This window comes from Berghia stephanieae, chromosome 7 (genome assembly GCF_034508935.2).
Source record: "Berghia stephanieae isolate SIO BIC M18660-M18661 chromosome 7, UCSD_Bste_1.3, whole genome shotgun sequence".
In the NCBI taxonomy this organism is placed as follows: Eukaryota; Metazoa; Mollusca; class Gastropoda; order Nudibranchia; family Aeolidiidae; genus Berghia; species Berghia stephanieae.
Window position 1 is genome coordinate 26,587,857 of NC_088366.1, and position 19,192 is coordinate 26,607,048.

The 19,192-nt window shown below is 38.5% G+C and overlaps 1 protein-coding gene across 1 annotated transcript; it reads right to left on the minus strand.

Moving 5' to 3' along the window:
* Positions 1-4,331: 4,331 nt before the first annotated feature.
* LOC144976969 (uncharacterized) lies at positions 4,332-19,161 on the minus strand. The gene is made up of 2 exons (XM_078921625.1): positions 12,064-19,161; positions 4,332-10,417 (listed from the first exon to the last, which is right to left on the minus strand). The coding sequence occupies exon 1, from the start codon at positions 19,159-19,161 to the stop codon at positions 16,021-16,023; it is 3,141 nt and encodes a 1,046-aa protein (XP_078777751.1). The 3' UTR covers positions 4,332-10,417; positions 12,064-16,020.
* Positions 19,162-19,192: the final 31 nt, after the last annotated feature.

Here is a 19,192-nt window from a genome sequence, read left to right on the forward strand (position 1 = left end):
TTTTTTGCCATACTTGATATTGAGGGATTATATGTGCGTCAGGTCGCTAACCCTGGTATCGCATGTTCCTGTTGACGGTGTGTTGGGACGTTCGCTTATTTCTCGACCATGCCGACGACCCTGACGACACGAACGCGGTAGTATTTGGCTAGGCAGCAGACCGCTTCACCATTGATAAATCTGCTTTCTGGGCATAATCATTTGAACATAGTAGAAGTGTGGCGCTCGGGATGGCCGAGGCCATTCGGGCACCGGGTTGGATCTCCATTAGTCACATATCAGGGCGGGCCATTCGGGGGGGGGGGGGGTATTGGAATAACTCCTTTGCCCCCAAATATGCCTTACGCTCTCCCACCAACGACAAGGCAGTAGATCCACGAATTCCTCCCAGTTAGCCTTCCTGAAATTCCATCTGCAGAGTGGGAGAGACTGAACCCTCGGGGTTGTCACCCCCGCTATGACTAGTACCAGGCTTGTGCTGGTAATGCGAGAAGTCGCCAAGGACTGTCTGCTTCACCTGCAGTGGTTCCCCGTTCACTCCCTCCTTATTTTTTATTTTACTTTTGTGTGTGTGTGTGTGTGTGTGTGTGTGTGCCGGTTTCATTCCAAGTAATTTGTTTTCAATTGTATTGTCAATGGACACAAATAATATAATGATAACGATAATGATGATGATGGTGATGATGATGATGACGACGACGTTGATATTACTGAGTTTGCGCGTCGGGGCTCTAACGGGGCCCATTAGAGATAGACGACGATTGGGATTGTTTGTGAAGTCTTTAACCTTGCCATAGTCATTATGATATCGGAATGCTATCGGCCGTCTACATCTACGCCAGATTTATTTGGACCTTTCGAAGTTAAAGTGGTCCAAAACGATCAAAGTAAGGTTGGGTGTGATCTTCAAAATCTTTGTTTAAGGGCTGTTCACCTTGAGTTGCATGTGGTATGACGCTCAGTCATTTTTGATAGCTTTAGTAGATTTGCCTCCAATTAGGGGCTGGTCCGCAGAGATCTACTCAAATCCAGGATCTCAGCTGGAGCAAGTCCGATATCATAAGTATCAGTCTGGGGTAATGGAACTTTTCCCCGCGGACAGCGATGGCGTCCAAGGAGCTGCTGAAGCGCTCATTAATTCCACCAATGCAGGCAGTTCATTTAGTTGTGAGAGATAAAAATTTCCTTGATAAATGCTCACATCTTTAGCAATATGAATGGTTTGAACAGCGCCCTATCGTTATCCCCTCCTGCGGACTCAACTATTAGTGTTTTAACACCAAATTCTCGCCTGCTTGGACGATGCGACGGTGCACGAATGCGGACCGGACTTTGCTGATTGGGTGATGTCAAACATAATAGTTAACCATAAGAAGTGCTGCTTGACGATCCTACCGCAGACAACACATGGATATAATACTTTGGATGTTTGTATTCTAACAAGGAATTTACCAATAGAAACCGACGGTGTTATTGCTAACCAACAGCTGCTCGATGAGAAAAATATCCCCATTTTTATGTTGGCTGAATCGCGTTACTATAGTAAACAAGCCTGATCCCGTTCATGAAACAGTTGCTGCTCGCTCGTTAACTCAAATTATCAAAACGATCTCAAAATTGATAAAATGTGATTTAAGGTTTTCTTCACGGTCAAAACACAACATTTATTAATGATTACGTCCGAGGCAAAAGGAATATTACAGGTTTGCGTTGAGAGTTGAACTCGTGGAACTTAAACATCAATGCGAATGTACAGATCAGTATGTTTGTCTTGTCTATTCTATTAGAGAAAAGATAAATAGTATAGCCTCTGTTGAGTGGTTGCGTGTCATAGTCTTGTTTTTAAATTGTTTCTGTTGTTTATGTGTTAGTGATGACTCTCTACATTTTCAATGCGAAAGATGAATTCCCGCACACAAGAAAGGGAATTGGGTGGTATTTGGCATACATATGTATATTACTAGTTCTAAAATAGATAACGATTAAATTAATATTATGATATATAAACAAATTCGAATTCCTTATTTCAAATGAAGTAAGCTCCAAAACTTATGGTAGTGATTGTATACTGATGTTAGTGAGTGATTGTGTTGGTGATGTATGTAGTTAGTAGGTAATAGTGATGATGATGTGGTGTGGTGATGATTGTAGTTGTAGTAGTAGTGGTATGAATGATGATGTGGTGATGGTTGTAGTAGTAGTGTTAATGTAATGATATGGTGTGTGTGGTTGTAGATATAGTGGTCGTGGATGAGATTGTGGTGGTGTTTGTAGTAGTAGTGGAATGATGGAATGTGTATAGATAGTATGACATCGTCCGGATGGAAGGTCCTTTGGCTGGCTCGCGATATTTAGTCCTTGGAAATCTTTATCACATCCTCACGTACTAGTAAATGTCCCTGCTGTAACTAGAGTTGTCTTTTGTCCGAAAAATTGTAATATCCCTAACAGCTCAGTCCCACCCTACATGTTAAATGTTGACCAGGGACCCCCTGTAAAGCGCTTTGAGCACATTTAGTAGATTGCACTATATAAAGCTCAATTTAAAAAAAATATATATTTCAATTGTGATGATAGGTGGTGGTGGATTGCATGTAGTAGTAGTGGTAGTGATGATAATGTGGTGGTGGTAGTAGTAGTGGGTAGTGATGTGTGTGGTTGTAGTAGTGGTAGTGATGATGATGTGGTGGTTGTTTAGTAGTACGTAGTGGTATTGATAATGATGTGGTGGTGGTGGTGGTTGTAGTAGTTAGTAGTGGTAATGATGATGATGTGGTGGTGGTTGTAGTAGTAGTGGTAGTGATGATGATGTGGTGGTGGTTGTAGTAGTAGTGGTAGTGATGATGGTTGTAGCAGTAGTGATGATGTGGTGGTTGTGGTGGCATGTGAACAGCTGTTTGAATACAACAGAACACATGGCCGCATTAAAAATGTTTTTTTGTTTTGCTTTGTTTTCTTTATCTTTGTTTGTTTTTTGTTTTACTTTTACTTTTATTTATGTTTTTCTCTATCCATTAAAAATGTAAAAAAAGGTTCATCATCCTTGTTATTTTGTTATGAACATCAAGACTTGTTTGGCTTGAAATAATCCTCTAGCAGTTTGACGTTTGGCGCTGGAAATGAAATGATAGCAGATGCTGGTAAAAGCTGCGTTCTCATTGGTTTCAAAAGCTGCGTTCTCATTGGTTCAAGCAGGAATCGTTTTTATAAACTTTTGAGTACTCATACTCGGTATTTTTAGTATCAGATATCTACGAAAACTGCAGAAAATCGCCAAAATGATGTCGTTATTCGGAGGTTTTATCAAAAAGTGCGTCGTTATTTGGAGGGTTTTTTTTTTTGATCTTAAAAATAGAAAAAAAAAAAATCGGGACCAGGGGTCAATGTCGTTATCAGGAGGTTGTCACTATTCGGAGGTGTCGTAATCGGGAGGTTCCACTTTATCTGGTTATGTCCTTACGGCCTGATGGGAGAGTAAATGAAGTATCGTTAAGCACAATGTGCATGAAGTTCCTTTATTTTCTTTAGGTTGTTTCACAGACCCTGTGTGAAGTCCTTTGGGTGGGGTTCCCTACCTCCACAGTGGGCAGGGAGGTACTTACCGTGTCTTTTATCCCCTTATAATATCTGTTTCCAACATGCTTTCTGTCTTTGTCTTGGAATGAGATTACTTGGTTTTGTCCAGGCCCTGGCTGGGAGGGAAACAGTCAAATGTATAGTTAGTTTTGGGAGATGGTATTTTTTCCCCTTGTAAATCATCCCTCTGTTTTGCACTATATTATGTTTGTTTATGTATTATATATGCTTTGTAAACATGTGAATGTATTCCTCTTGGTGGGGACCTGTGCTTGTGTCTGGATGAGACTTCTAGGTGATCTCAAACTGAGTACATTGATAGTGTCCTCTTGGAATCTACATCCGTTCCCCATTTGAACCAATTCCCCTTTGCCTTATTCTTAGATGCTTTAATTGTTATTCTAGACCTCTTTACTATCCCATTTTCTTCCTTTAACTGGCTCTGATATGACCTTAATGTGTTGCAAGTGCCGTAAAACCCTTAAAAACATAAAACAAACACGGCAAAAGCAGTCAAATATGGCAAACGACTAAAGTAATTGGTACAAGGTTGCCAATTTTCCGTATATTTACGAAATTCAGTATGTCATAAACTCTCAGTATATTTTCCAATCACATGGTAAACGGGAAAAAATTAAGTACAGAATTTCTTTTTTGTTTGTGTTTCAGTAAATTTGTGCCATTGCATTGGCAACCCTGTGGCATATTTTCCTCACTCTTTTAAGTTTAGGATAAAATTAAAAGCAACAAGTGACCACTGTTTAAATCGAAGTTTATTTCTCTAAACATTAGTAGGCATCGATAATTTGAATTCAATTTCAATATTTAAAAAATACACTGTACACACTACAAAAATATTATGAGAATGAGCACCAGTGATCATCATAATACAGGATCTCCGCCTGCAATAATAATTAAGCTTGTATCTCCAACTCCAATACAAAAGCTTCACTAAATACAAATTGACTTATACATAAGACATCTGAGATGTGATTTAACGGATGGGATGGGGAGCGGCGGAACGATTTTTCAAAATAAAAAGATCATAGAGTGGAAAATTCTAAATTAAAAGTCATTTTATCTAATCCAAAAATAATAGCAAAGGACATGCAATATTGAATAAGATTCAAGAGTGGAAAATTCCGGATTAAAAATCATTATCTAAACCAAAAATAAAAGTAAAGGACACGAGATATTAAATAAGATTCAAAAATGGACAATTCCTTATTAAAAATCATTTTTATCTAAACCAAATGAAAGGATATATCTAACAAAGAGTGATTACAAAATGATTCAATTGAAAAAAACCAAGATTAAAAATCATTATCTAAACCAAAAATAAAAGTAAATAACAAAGAGAAATTTAAAACGATTCAAGAATGACGATACACCAGATTAAAAATTATAATCTAAACCAAAAATAAAAGTAAATGACAACAAAATTAAAGATTAAAATATTGAAACATGAATTAAAAATGATCAAAATAAAAGCAGTACAGAAAAAAACAAAAACAAAAAACCCCATCAAAGCGACTAGAAATTGTATAAAATACATCAGATCTAAAATTGATTATTAACTTTAACCAATTTAATAAATGGAAACGGCATACCAATTGAAAATAAGTGATTAATAAATTAATTGAAAAAGACGCATACAATGATTAATAATTGGAGCAGATTAAGACCCAGGACATGTTTCTGTTGGTATTTACGGCGCTTGCGACACATTTGGGTCATTTCAGAGCCAGTAAAAGAAAGACAATGGGATTGTCAAAAAATGATAGATTTGCAATTGAAAGTGTTAGAATGTAAATTCATTTTCTTATTATGACCTTTTTGTGTGAGGAATCACTTATGTAACTCTCTAATTTGGGGAACGACAAAATTAAGCATTATATTATTATCATCCTTTTTCTTCCTGTTCCTGCAATAAAAAGCAGATGTCTCAATAAATAAAGTTTACTCTTTCATCTAATGGAATTTGTTATTCTGTTCTAGATAATTACCTTGGCCTTCATCTAAAATCAATGATATGGCGTCCACCATGCCAACAGGTTATGGGCCCAGGCATCGCATCACCTTCAATGGTGACGATCGCCAATATGAACTCTGGGAAGTTAAGTTTTTCGGCTTCATCAGAATAAGAGGACTTGATGATGTACTCAAGGACCTTGATGATTTGAATCAAGATGTATCAACAGAACAAGACAAAAACGAGGAAGTATTTGCCGAACTGGTCCAGGTATTGGACGACAGATCCCTTTCTCTTATCATAAGGGACGCAAGGAACAACGGTCGCAGAGCACTACGAATCCTGAGACAACACTATCTTCCGAAAGGTAAACCTCGTATCATAACACTCTACACAGAGTTGACATCCCTCTTAAAGGGTGACCAAGAAACAGTTACTGACTATATCATTCGAGCTGAATCGTCAGCAGCGGCTCTACGTGATGCTGGTGAGACAATCAGTGACAGTTTGCTAATCGCTATGGTGATAAAAGGACTTGGGGTAAATTATAAAAGTTTTACTGCCGTAATCACACAAAAGTCAGAAGTACTGACCTTCAGCGAATTCAAATCGTTATTACGTAATTACGAAGACACTGAGAAACTCCAAGATTCTTCTTCAACCGCATCAAATGTGATGACGGTTAGTTCGTACAACAGAAGACCCTTCAACAATCAACCAAACTCGAGGACACAAAAAGCTCGTTGGTGTGAAATATGCAAGTCAAAATCTCATGATACCAGCTATTGTAGAAAAATCAAAGCTTGGGGAGCGTTCACATATTACGTCATCAGCTAGGGGGGGAGGGGGGGGGGGGTCTACCAAATGTTGACATGTGTTGACATGGGGGAGGGGGGGGGGGGGTCAGACCCAAGATGATTTCATCAAAACATAGGCAAATTAGGCCTATTTTATTAAATGCAAGAGCTTCAAAAATGGCATTCCAAATAAATTAGCAAAAAGGTGAAAAATTAATTAAATGATGGAATCATCAAAACCGATTGAACTGCTCAAACTGCTTGCTACCATTCAGTTTTGAATCTGAAAACTTTTCTTCATCAATCATTTGATTTGGTTGTGTCTAGTTTATTAAATATATTTTGGAGTTTTCATCTGAAGAATGAGTAATAGTAATAGTATTAGTAATAAACATCTCTATGAAAAGTTTGTTGATGCCTATTTAAAGGCACATCCTGATGACAAGCGCCAACTTGCATTGGCAAAGGCCCAAGCATTATGGAATGGGCTTAAGGTCAATAAAGTTGTGGACAGAGAAAAAGCTGATAACATGATCATCCAATGGCGTGCAAAGGCAGCAAGCATATCTGCAAGAAAAATTGGAATGTGGGCTGCATTTGTTAAAAAAGCTAAAACAGCTGTTCAAAACAGCTAAAGATAAATTGCTATGATGAGTATTGCCCATCTCTCAAGAAACAAGATGGGAAAGGGGTATCACTTCTCAAAAGGCGAACTTGCCCTAAATGTTCATTGTATCACTCCTCGATCACAGCAATGAAAGACCATTCACGAAAATGCGGCATACAAGTAGAACAGCAAATGGGAGAAAGTGATGACGATGAAGATGAAATTGATGATACTATTTATAGTACATTGCCAGAGGTCCAAGGCAGAAACATTTTTGAATCAATTAATTTTATGTTTGGAAATTGAAACAGAAATTCATTCCACTAAAAGACTAATATGCTATAAAATAATTTGCCTCCTATACTATTTTAAATTACACTTTCTGAAATTTTTTTAATAGCACCTGCACCAAGTAGCCTAATTTAAATAATGTTTGTTAGATTTTATCTTTGCAAATTTAAATTTTATGTCCCCATTGTATCGTAAAACATAAATTATCAACAGTTTCTGAAATTAATAAAATGTCTGAATGTGTTTTATCAAACGTTGATGATCAATGTTTATGGTTTGAAAAATGAATAATAAATATTGTGAAATTAAAGTTATCTTTTAGTTTTTATTAAATTAAATGACGTCATCATCTGTTGGGGGAGGGGGGGGGGGGGGTCAGGTCAATGATGACAAGTGATGACTTGGGGGAGGGGGGGGGGGGTCTAAAAAGGGCAAATTTTTGATGACGTAATATGTGAACGCTCCCTTGTAAACAAAACGACGACAGAAAATCTCGTTGGTGCGAAATTTGTAAAGCTAAATCGCATGATACCAGCAACTGTAGAAATCTGACAAAACTACGAGAGATGAAAGTAGACGATGAACCTACAACTCGAAGTGAGAGCCATTTCGCTTTCGGTGTTAACCCGATTTTCCAAGATAACCAACTCGCAGATGACGACTTTCTTGTGGACAGTGGAGCTACTGTTCGCCTACTCCACGAAAAGTCAAAATTTATTTCTTTCCACAATAATTTTGACTCGGGGACAGCATGTTATCGAATTTGCAGACGGGACCCGGACTTCGAACCTTGCCCAAGGACAAGGCAACGCAGAGATAACGTTGACGAATGACAATGGCTGTAAACATTCTGTTCTCCTGAGAAATGCACTATACGTGCCCTCCTTCTGTCAAAACATTTTCTCAGTAAAGGCCGCGACGCAGAACGGTGCCACAGTTATTTTCAAGAAGGATTGTGGAAAATTGTGTTCGGGAGATACAGTATTCAACATTGAAAGAAAAGGGGGTCTCTATTTCCTTAACTCATCGTTCCACACAAACGTCCAAGCATTCACTCATGGAGTGGCATTGCATTTTGGGTCATTGTAACACAGCAGACATTTTTAAGTTACAAAAATGTGTAGATGGTATGATCATCACTGATGAGACAAAATCTGACTGTGAAGTGTGTTCCCTTGCTAAAATGACTGATTCTGTGAGTAGAAAACCTGACAACAGTGCCAAGAAACCTCTTGATGTAGTTCATGTTGATCTAGCGGGTCCTATTGACCCAATTAGTTGTGATGGAATGAAATATGCAATGATTTGTGTTGATTCTTTTTCAAGTTTGATCTCTGTGTACTTTTTGAAGCAAAAAAGTGACACCCCTACTGCATTCAAAGAATACTTGTTGACATAGCCCTTATGGAAGATAAAAGCAATCAGAAGTGATAATGGTGGGGAATTCACATCTCAAGAATTTACTTCCATTTTGAGAAATCACAGTATCAGACATGAAAAAAGCGCACCATACAGCCCCCATCAAAATGGGAAGGCAGAGCGTCCATGGCGCACACTTTTTGACATGGCCAGGTGCCAATTATTGCAATGTGGGTTACCAAAATCACTGTGGACATATGCTGTCCTAACGGCTGCATATATTCGCAACAGGTGCTACAAACAAAGAATTGAATGCACTCCTTTACTCCTTTTGAAAAGATCACAAATAAAAGACCCAACATTGCCAATATGAAAACATTTGGATCCCCATGTTTTGCTTTATTAGCACAAAAACCAACAAAATTACAAAACAGAAGTGAAAAGGGAATATTTGTGGGGTATGGTAGAAAAAGTCCAGCCTATCTGATCTATTTTCCAGACATCCAAACTGTTAAAAGGGTCAGATGTGTCAAATTCCCTTAAGATCCTGTTACTGTTACAGATTTGTCTCAACCAAAGTCTCAGTCTCAGGAGAATTCTGGTCACTACCCTGAAGTTCCATCTTATGATGATGATGATGATTTTGATGCTAGTTACTCAAAAACAAACCCCAAAGTGCCACTCAGTGACCGGAGTTTGCCTGAAACTGAAACAAGTGTTGAACATTTAGGTGATAAGGAAGCAAATGAAAACCCGTCACCAATGCATGCCAGTTCCAAGAGAACTCGCTCTCGTCCTAAACATTTGGACGAATATATTGTTGATGATGAAGTTGATGCATATCTTAACAATACTATTCATTATTGCTATAACATTAACATGCTTGATGTCCCTAACACTTACAAGGAAGCAATGACTTGCAATGCAAGTGATGCATGGCAAAAACCTATGGATGAGGAGATGAATGCCCTGAGCGAAAATCAAACATTTGAAATTACAAGTTTACCTTCTGACCGAAAAGCTATTGGTGGTAGATGGGTATACACCATTAAGAATGGTCCAAATGGAGAAGAAACTTATAAAGCAAGATTTGTAGCTAAAGGGTATTCCCAAATCCCTGATGTTGATTATCAGGAAACGTCTTCGCCCACGGCCCGCATCACCTCAATCAGAGCTCTCATTCAATTTGCCATTGAAAATTATATGTACTTGAACCAAATGGATGTAAAAGCAGCATATTTAAATGCACCAATTGATGTTGACTTATACATTGAACAACCAGGAGGATATCAATTAAACTCAAAATCTGGTGAAAAGCTAGTTTGTAGACTCAAAAAGTCATTGTATGGTCTCAAACAGAGTGGTAGAAATTGGAATCTCAAACTCCACTCTCATTTAGCTGAGCAAAAATTTGTTCAATCAGCAGTTGATCCTGTCTTTATAAGAGACATTCTAATGATGAACATAGCATTATCCTTGTGTGGGTAGATGACTTAATCATAGCTTCAAATTCTCTATCTGCAATGAATGCAATCAAAGCACAGCTTTGTCAATCTTTCCAAATGAAAGACCTAGGTCAAATTTCCTTTTTCTTGGGTATAAATTTCTCTTGTTCAGATGAATCAATATCAATGGACCAATCACATTATATTGCAAGACTGTTAGAGAAATTTGGCATGCAAGACTGCAAGCCCAAACACACTCCCTGTGAAATGAATCTCAACAAGTCTTGTGATGAACCTTCAAATCCAGTGGATGACAAACTGTATAGGGAAATAGTTGGCAGTCTAATTTACATTATGACTTCTACTCGACCTGACCACTGGCGGTCGGTCAATAGAGCGAAGTTGTTTTGTGCCGCCCTATATTTTCCGTAGATTAGCATGTCAACCAAACAAAAAACTTCAATCTTAAAATTTTGATAAAATTAAAAATTTAGCACATACTGCTTTTTGTTTTGAATTTAATATTTGATGACTCGTGCGTCGCTCCGCGAAGGTGGCGTCAACTCGGCACGTTTCATCTTTCCCCCGTTGCCTGCGCGGGTGACAATGAGCGGAGGGTGTGGTGTGGTGGGGAAGTTTTCTTTGTTTATATGAGCCAGTCTTCGTTTGGCCGTCCTGTCCTTATCCTATACCTTGAAGAAAGTTAGTTACCACTCCCCAATCTCCCTCCACCCTCCCTCCCCAACTAACTATTGTCTTTCACTGCTAAAATAATTAGGCCAAGACGGCCAATCCAGCGATGCACGCCTTGAGGTCCTACTTGGGATAAATTAAAACCATATCAGTTTTATCACTGAAAGAAGAGGCTTTGCTTCACTTAGATATACGGATGAAGAGAATGGCAATAAATATATATTTTATCATTGTTGGTTTTGCTTAAATATATATTAAATATCAAAAAGAACAGTAAACAAAGTATGCACCGAGAAGAGCCCCATGGTACTATAAATAAAAATCCCTGACCCCACGGAGTCCTTCATCCCCGCACACTCCCAACGATCCCTACTCAACTTGTATTGTGTGCATTGTCTAATAATAGTATAATTATAAAGATGTCGCTGATTGTGTGTTAAGTTAACAAGTGCTTTGCGTTTGGAATTTAATGTGGATTTTTAAATTCAATTATTCTAAAGATGTGTGTCATACCGTTAGTATTCAGAGAAAATGTATTATCGCTGTTGTCATTGTTTATGAAACCTACCTGTTTTTATCTTGAATCATTTTATTTTTAAAAGTTATTTCTGTAATTTGTAACCAATCATGAATCATGTTGATTTTTTAATTGAAAATCGATTCCGACACTTATCCCTCAAGAGAAAATAGTGGTGAAAGATTTAGGTCCACACAAACCAGTGAATTTTAACTTAGTTTCTAACACACCGAGGAGACAGCGCCGATTTAATAATAATTATTTTTAAAATGTTGAATGGCTTACTGCCAGTGAAAGCCGTAAAACGCTTCATTGTTTTTGTTGCTTGATTTTTGGTGATGTATGCTATAACGGACAACAGGAGGATTCAGTGATATTGCGCACATCTCTCAGGCTCTGAAGAAACATTCTGAATCAAATAGCCATGTCACAGATGCTGTTAATTATAAACTTTTCAACGTTGTAGATATAAGAAATCAGTTGGAAACAGGATATGCTGCGTCTGTGAGTCGTTATAATGAACAGATGAAAGTTAACAGACAAGTTTTGTCCAAGATAATTGATGCTCTTTTGTGAGTACGTCTCGTTAATATTCTAACACACACACATACACGCACACGCAAATACACGCACATATGCAAACAATTGCAATACCCCCCTCCACACACACACACACATACACACACACACACACACACACATACAAAGTAGGTCAAATTAAGTTAAATTAACTAGACCAATAAAGTTTGATTCTGTATTTCGAATTTGTGCCGCCTTAAATACAATGTGACCAACCGCCCCTGGACCTGACCTTTGTTTCCTTGTTACCAAATTGTCTCAATACATGTCAAAACCAACCCAAAACCATTTGACAATAGCTAAGCATGCACTGAGGTACCTAAAGGCAACAATTGACAAAAAATTAGTATACACAAAATCAGGGGCACCACCCAATTGGTAGGTTATTGTGATGCAGACTGGGGAAATTCTGCTGACCGCAGAAGCGTGACTGGCTATGGCTTTATGATCTCTCAAAAAGGTAGCCTTATTTCCTGGAAATCAAGGAAACAACCTTCTGTTGCCTTATCCACATGTGAAGCGGAATATATGGCAATGTGTGCTGCCACACAGGAAGGGATATTTCTTAGGGCATTGATCAATGACATGATGAACACTAACATTGAACATTTTCTTTTGAATTGTGACAATCAGGGTGCTATTGCCCTTGGTAAGAATCCTGTACACCACAAAAGGACAAAACACATTGACATAAAATACCATTTTGTGAGGAATGAAATCCAAAAGGGAATACTTCATACCTGTTATGTTCCAAGTGAAGAGAATTGGGCAGATATGTTCACAAAGCCAGTCTCTAAGACAAAATTACAAATGTTCATCCCTATCTTGATGGGTTAGTAAGGGAAGTACTAAAACGTCTTAAATCACTTACTCACATCATGCTATGCACTATTAGTACAAGTATCAAACTTGTGATTTTTCTTTGCATTTTTTTTTAGTTTAATGATTTTCTTCTTAGTCAAAATAATGGCACACAATTTTGTTGACCTTTTGATTTCATATGTATGTACCTATATATTATGCTTCATTACCATTATAATTATATATTGTTCTTGACTGTTAGTTCTTACTTGATTAACTATGATCTGAGTACAAACATTTCTTTCTCAGTTTAAACATAGGTGAAATGTTCTAATGCCTACAACCTACAATGTATTACCTACTTGCTTTGCAATGTATCATTTTCTTTTAGCACTTATCTTTTAACTTGCTTTGGAAACTGAATTTAAGAGGGGATGTTAGAATGTAAATTCATTTTCTTATTATGACTTTGTGTAAGGAATCACTTATTATGTAACTCTCTAATTTGGGGAACGACAAAATTAAGCATTATTATTATCCTTTTTCTTCTTGTTCCTGCAATAAAAAGCAGATGTCTCAATAAACAAAGTTTACTCTTTCATCTAATGGAATTTGTTATTCTGTTCTAGATAATTACCTTGGCCTTCATCTAAAATCAATGATATGGCGTCCACCATGCCAACAGAAAGCACAGGAGAAAGGGTAAGACTGTAGTTCCAATAGGGGACAGATGTAAACTCCAGCGCACTTTGAGATTAGTTTCATCCAGACATAAGCAAAGGATCTCACCAATAGGAATACACTCAAAAGGTTACAAACCATTATCTTTAAAAATGCATAAGAGAGAGAGAGAGAGAGAGAGAGAGAGAGAGAGAGAGAGAGAGAGAGAGAGACAGAGATAGAGATAGAGGTGATTAACAAGGAAAAAAATATCACCTCCCAAAACTAACATTATATATTTGACTGTTTCCCTCTCAGCTAAGGACCCTAGAAAGGACCTGGACAAAACCAAAGTAATCCCATTCCAAGACGGAGAGCAATTAATTCATAAAACATATATAGGGGGTAGAAGACACAGCAAGTGAACTCCTGCCTACCATAGGAGGCCAATGACCCCACCCAGCCCGACAGAGTTAGACATCATACAGCAAACCCATATATGAGAATTGAGAAACAACATAAAATTGAAAAACAAAAAAAATTCATGCAACATAACTGTATTTCAATTTCGGCAAAGGGCATCACAACTTCATTCATTACTTTTTGACAGAATCAATGCGCAGAAAAAGCGTATGCTGTCACCACAAAGCTGCTGGTAGTGCCGCGCTGAGGACCGGTCCCACGGTCTTTTAGCTGTGAACCGGGGATCGGTCCCATAGTGAAGACCGGCGGCGGTCCTCACTTCTTATCACCTTTCAACTAGTGCCGCGCTGAAGACCGGTCTGATCACCTTCGGTCTCGCGCCATAGCCTACTACTTCCCCAGCGATTCGTTGCCTTCGGTTGCCTATCTTCCACCAATCACCACCCATCCCACTTAATTAATCGCACCCACCCCCCTTTGCCATACACTAAACGACACAGACGACCATACAGGCAGACGACCACCAACCTCCACTCCGCAAACCGCCCTTTCGTGTGTGAGATGGGGGGAACAGGAGGCGCACGCCTTGGACGATTCCATTATACGGGGTAAATTTCAAAATTTACTACACCATAATGATCGCAATGACAATGATCTATGGTGAAGGCATGACCCCTCTTCTCTAATGGGTTGTTTGAAATGTATGTGACTACTAAAGATGTGTGTGGTTTGTGTGTGTGTGTGTGTCGAACCTAGCAAGTAGCAAATCCGATTTTTTGTTTTCTTTTGTCCATCTCTTGTCACCACTCCTTTCTATCGCAGTGTTGTCATTTAAAATAATACAATAATATTAAAATTTCGTTTGGTGTTTTTACTAATCAAATAATATGAGTTTCATTAGTTTCTTCCTTCCAAAAAACCCAGTTATAACGTCTGAATTTTAAAAAAGTCCAATAGAATATTTGGGGACCCCGATAGCTCAGTTGATAGAGCACTCTCTTTATACGCAAAGGGCCAGAGATCGATCCCGGGTGCAGTCGAGTTTTTTCTGAATCCCTGTCTACTCAGCAATGAATGGGTAGCTGAGTTTGTTAGATCTGGCGAAAAGTCACCATCGACCCCTCTTATTACCTCATCCACCCCCTCTTATTATAACTTCACGTCTCTCTCTTACTCTTCAATGCTCGCTGCCCTCTAATGTGTGTGTGTGTGTGTGTGTGTGGGGGGGGGGGGGGTAGGAGTTGCGTGTGTTTACCAAAACCCCGAACAACCCGATCAACGCCTTGGGGGGTGCCCTTTTCCCCGTTAATGGGGGTAAATTTCAAATTTTATTAAATTATCGAAGTAACAATGAAGTACGGTGAGCAAATAAAGAAGGCATCACCCCTCTTCTCTAATTAGGTTACAATTTGAAATGAGTGTGACTACTCCGTGTGTTTTACTCCTGTAGACCACGGTTTTCATCGTGTAGCGGTCTTTAACGGTTCAAGAATGAACGATCCCACGGTCTCAAAGGTCAAACCGGTTCGAATTTCCAACAGTCTCTCAGGAATGTTCAATGTCGAAAAGGACCGGTCCTTGCGGTCTTCATTTCCCAAGGACCGTAGGACCGTGGTCCTTAAGCTTGCCAAGGACCGCCCCGCACTAGCTGCTGGGGTCATACCAAATATTGAGCACAGTTTTTTTCAAGTACCCCCTCCCCCGTCCCCCTTACTTGAATCGTCTAATATATTTAGAATTGTTAGTTCTTACAAATGTTAATGTCTAACATTTGTTCACCCAACATTCGCTCTTTCAATCAATGTATTATTTAACCCATTTAAGTATTTGACAGCACAAATGGAATATTTAAAAAAGTGTCAAGTAACTTATGAGCACAAATGTGCACCCTGAAACAGTCGCATGAGAATCCCTATAGTACACTTATTGATAATGCTAGAGGATCCCCATAATAATGTATATACACAAAAAATTACAAAATAAACAATATAATAAAATTTAAAAAACAGCCTAACACATTATTTAAATCACTAGCATAAGTTGGAGACATGATCTACCACATTAAAAAAAAAATGTTTTTAAATGAAAAAACCCCCAAAAAATTCAACAAATCTCTAGCATGAAGTTAACAATTAATTCATTTGACTATTTCTCTCTCAGGCAAAGACTCCAGGACTGGTACAAATGTAATCAATTAATCGAATGCCAGAACAAGGACACAAAGCCACATGGTAAGGACCAACATCTCCACAGAACATTGTTTGAAGTTAAGCTACCATTATTATTGACTGTAATGTAATTTAAAAGAAGATGGAGAGATTTATAAAATCATTTCTACCAATATCCAACGATCTGCAAAGTTCAAATTTCAATTTCTTCTTTAGTAATGAAGGAATGGGCAAGGCATCCACACGCACAGCTCTTTCAGAAGGGAGACCACCTAGTGAAATAGATTTGGATATGGTGAGAGCACTAATGGCTTCCAGAGAAAAATGCCTTTGAGTCACAGACTCCAGTAATTCTGCTGTAAATTTTACATGCATGACATTATACCTCAATATTTTATCCATTTGCAAAGCAACGAGATCCTCTGGGAAAAAATATAAATTGTCAAGAAACTTCTGCACACTCTCCTTATCACCCTCAGTGATCGCATGAATCAGTGGAGATACCCAACCACCCTCTGACCAGACTATGCCAGGACAAAAGCCTAGTTTCAAGGCTTCAAGACCTACATGTTTCACCATGGATTGTGGACAAAGCTCCCATTCAAATAGACCACTTTTTAACAAAGTTTTCATAGCATTAAACGATACCCATCTTTGGAAACTTTTCATTGTCTTTTTCAACGCACTTTTGTGAAGCATCTTCAAATTCCCATTGCCATCTACTAATTTTCCACTGTCAATAAGAACTTGCAAACTGCATCCGTCACCTTCCATAGCATAGGAGAACACTGTATAACCACTCTTATCGACAAAATCTAGACTAGCATTTTGGTCCAACAACTTTCGTAAATCTGTAGGAATGGAGCACATTGCATCATAACTGTAATCGCAAAACCGGCTGAAATTTTCTTCTACATGATGTGATTGTGATGCTATCCACATGATAGCAGTCTGTCCATTAGAACATTGGGCATCAACATGCAGTCCATACTGGACTAAAAGATAGATGCATTCAAACTCATATCTCTTCCTAATTGAGTATCTTGTAACCTTATCACCCATCCAATATAGTCGATCGTCATCCCTGAACTGATTCCTCTTGTAAGATGAGAGGTAAATGATGTCACCAGTCCACTCAGAACAGCAGGACGAAAAGGCTGATTGGCCTGAGTTATCTCTTATATCACTCCTTGCACCATGAATCAGAAGCAATTTTACAATATTTACCTTTGAATGTTTGCAAGCATTAATGAGGGCTGTTGAACCTTGTTCATCGCACGCATCAACATCAGCTCCATACATCAACAAGATGGTTATAATTTCTTCTTCACCTTTTGAGCAAGCATACATTAGAGCAGTTCTGCCTCGATCGTCCTTAATGTTGGTTCGAGCACCTGCTTCCACAAGATGACACACAAGCTTTTCATGACCCAACTCAGATGCATGCATCAACGCTGTTTTCCCACGGGCACCAATGAGGTCCACATCAAGGCCATGCTTTATTGTTAACAACTCGACGATTTCATCAAAACCACGAATCGCTGCAGTCATGAGTGCAGTCACAAGATATTCATTAGAATGAATTTCAACACCGTCAACATAAGTCATCAATAAATCCACCATGTCATAATCATTTTCAAAACAAGCAAAATTTAGAGGTGTGGATAGTTTAGAACTTTTGCAAATGTCAACGACTTTTGCATCATTTTCTAACAATGCCATCATGATGAGAAAATTCTTATCATAGGCTGCATGCATTAGTGCTGTTTTGCCCTCTTTATCTTTAGCATTAACGTCTGCTTTATGCTTAATCAAATACTTAACTATGATTTCATGATCCTCCATACAGGCTAGCATCAAAGCAGTTTCACCCTTTCGATTGCGAGCATTAACATCAGCCCCACACTTTATCAACAGCTTTACTACATCAAGATGTCCTTTGCTACATGCATACATTAACGCTGTGCGGCCAAAATAGCTTTGACAATTCACATTTGCCTTGTGTCTTTTTAGCAAACTAACTACATTTTTACATCCCACCTGGCAAGCATACATCAGTGCTGTCTCTTTATTTCTTGCTTGGGAATTAACATTTGCCCCATTTTTCAATAACAGTCTCAAAGAAAAATGTTTTCTGCCATTTTCTATGGAATGTATCAAAACAGATTTTCCAGCAACATCCTGAGCATTAATATCAGCTTTAGACTTAATCAACCAATTGACAACTCTTGGATTGTCTTTCCCATTTTCAACTGCATGAATTAGAGCAGTCTTTTTATCGTTGTCCCGGTTGTCCACTTCAACACCATTCTCTAACAACAAATCAATAACGCTTTCAAAGTCATTCTGGCAACAATACATGAGTGGTGTTTGACCAGACCTGTCACAAACATTGATATCAGCTCCTCTTTCTATTAACTCATTCACCATTTTGACATCACACCTTTTCTCACAAGCAAAATGCAAAGCTGATTTCCCTGCAGAATCACATAAGTTTAAATCAACACCATGACAAAGGAGTTTGCCCACCATTTCCTTGTGATCTCTTGCACATGCATACATAAGAGGAGTCTTACCATCTGCAGCACAACAATTTACATTAACCCCTTCCCTGATCAAGCAGAGAGCAATGTCATCAAATCTCTCCTCCAATGCGTAATTCAAAGCTGCTTTACCATTATCATCAGAAGCATTGATAAAATCCTTATAATTCCATCCCATCATAATCTCGACCACTTTGCCCTTTCCTTTCATACCAGCCAACATCAAAGCAGTTTTCTTCGTCTTGTCGTAAGAACCAACATCGATGCCTCGCTGCCTCCACAAGATTTCAACAATCCTGTCAAATCCTTTTTCACTGGCGTACATCAAGGCAGTTTTACCGAGACAATCACACGCATTGACATCAACACCATCATGTTTCATCAGTAGCATGACCATCTCTTCATCTCCTCGCTCACATGCATACATCAACAAGGTCTTCCCTTTCGGTATAATAAAACAATTGTTAACGTCAAGTCTAGGTTTTATCAAGAGGCGAACAATCCCATCAAACTCACCCTCCAGTGCATACATCAGTGCATTCCTCCCACCAAGATCTGTCACATTTAGATCTACATCATATTTTAATATCAAACCGGTAATAAATTCATGCCCCGATGCACAAGCGTACATCAAGGCAGTTTTATTGTTCAAATCACGCTTATCCAAGTAAGCACCAAGAGTTATTAGCAGCTCTACAATACTGTCCTGTCCTTTTTCACAGGCATACATTAATGGCGTTTTACAAGGTCCATCAAAGCCC

Coding starts and splice junctions, on each gene's coding strand:
- LOC144976969 (XM_078921625.1), bottom strand. CDS start 19,161: ATGTATGCCTGTGAAAAAGGACAGGACAGTATTGTAGAGCTGCTAATA.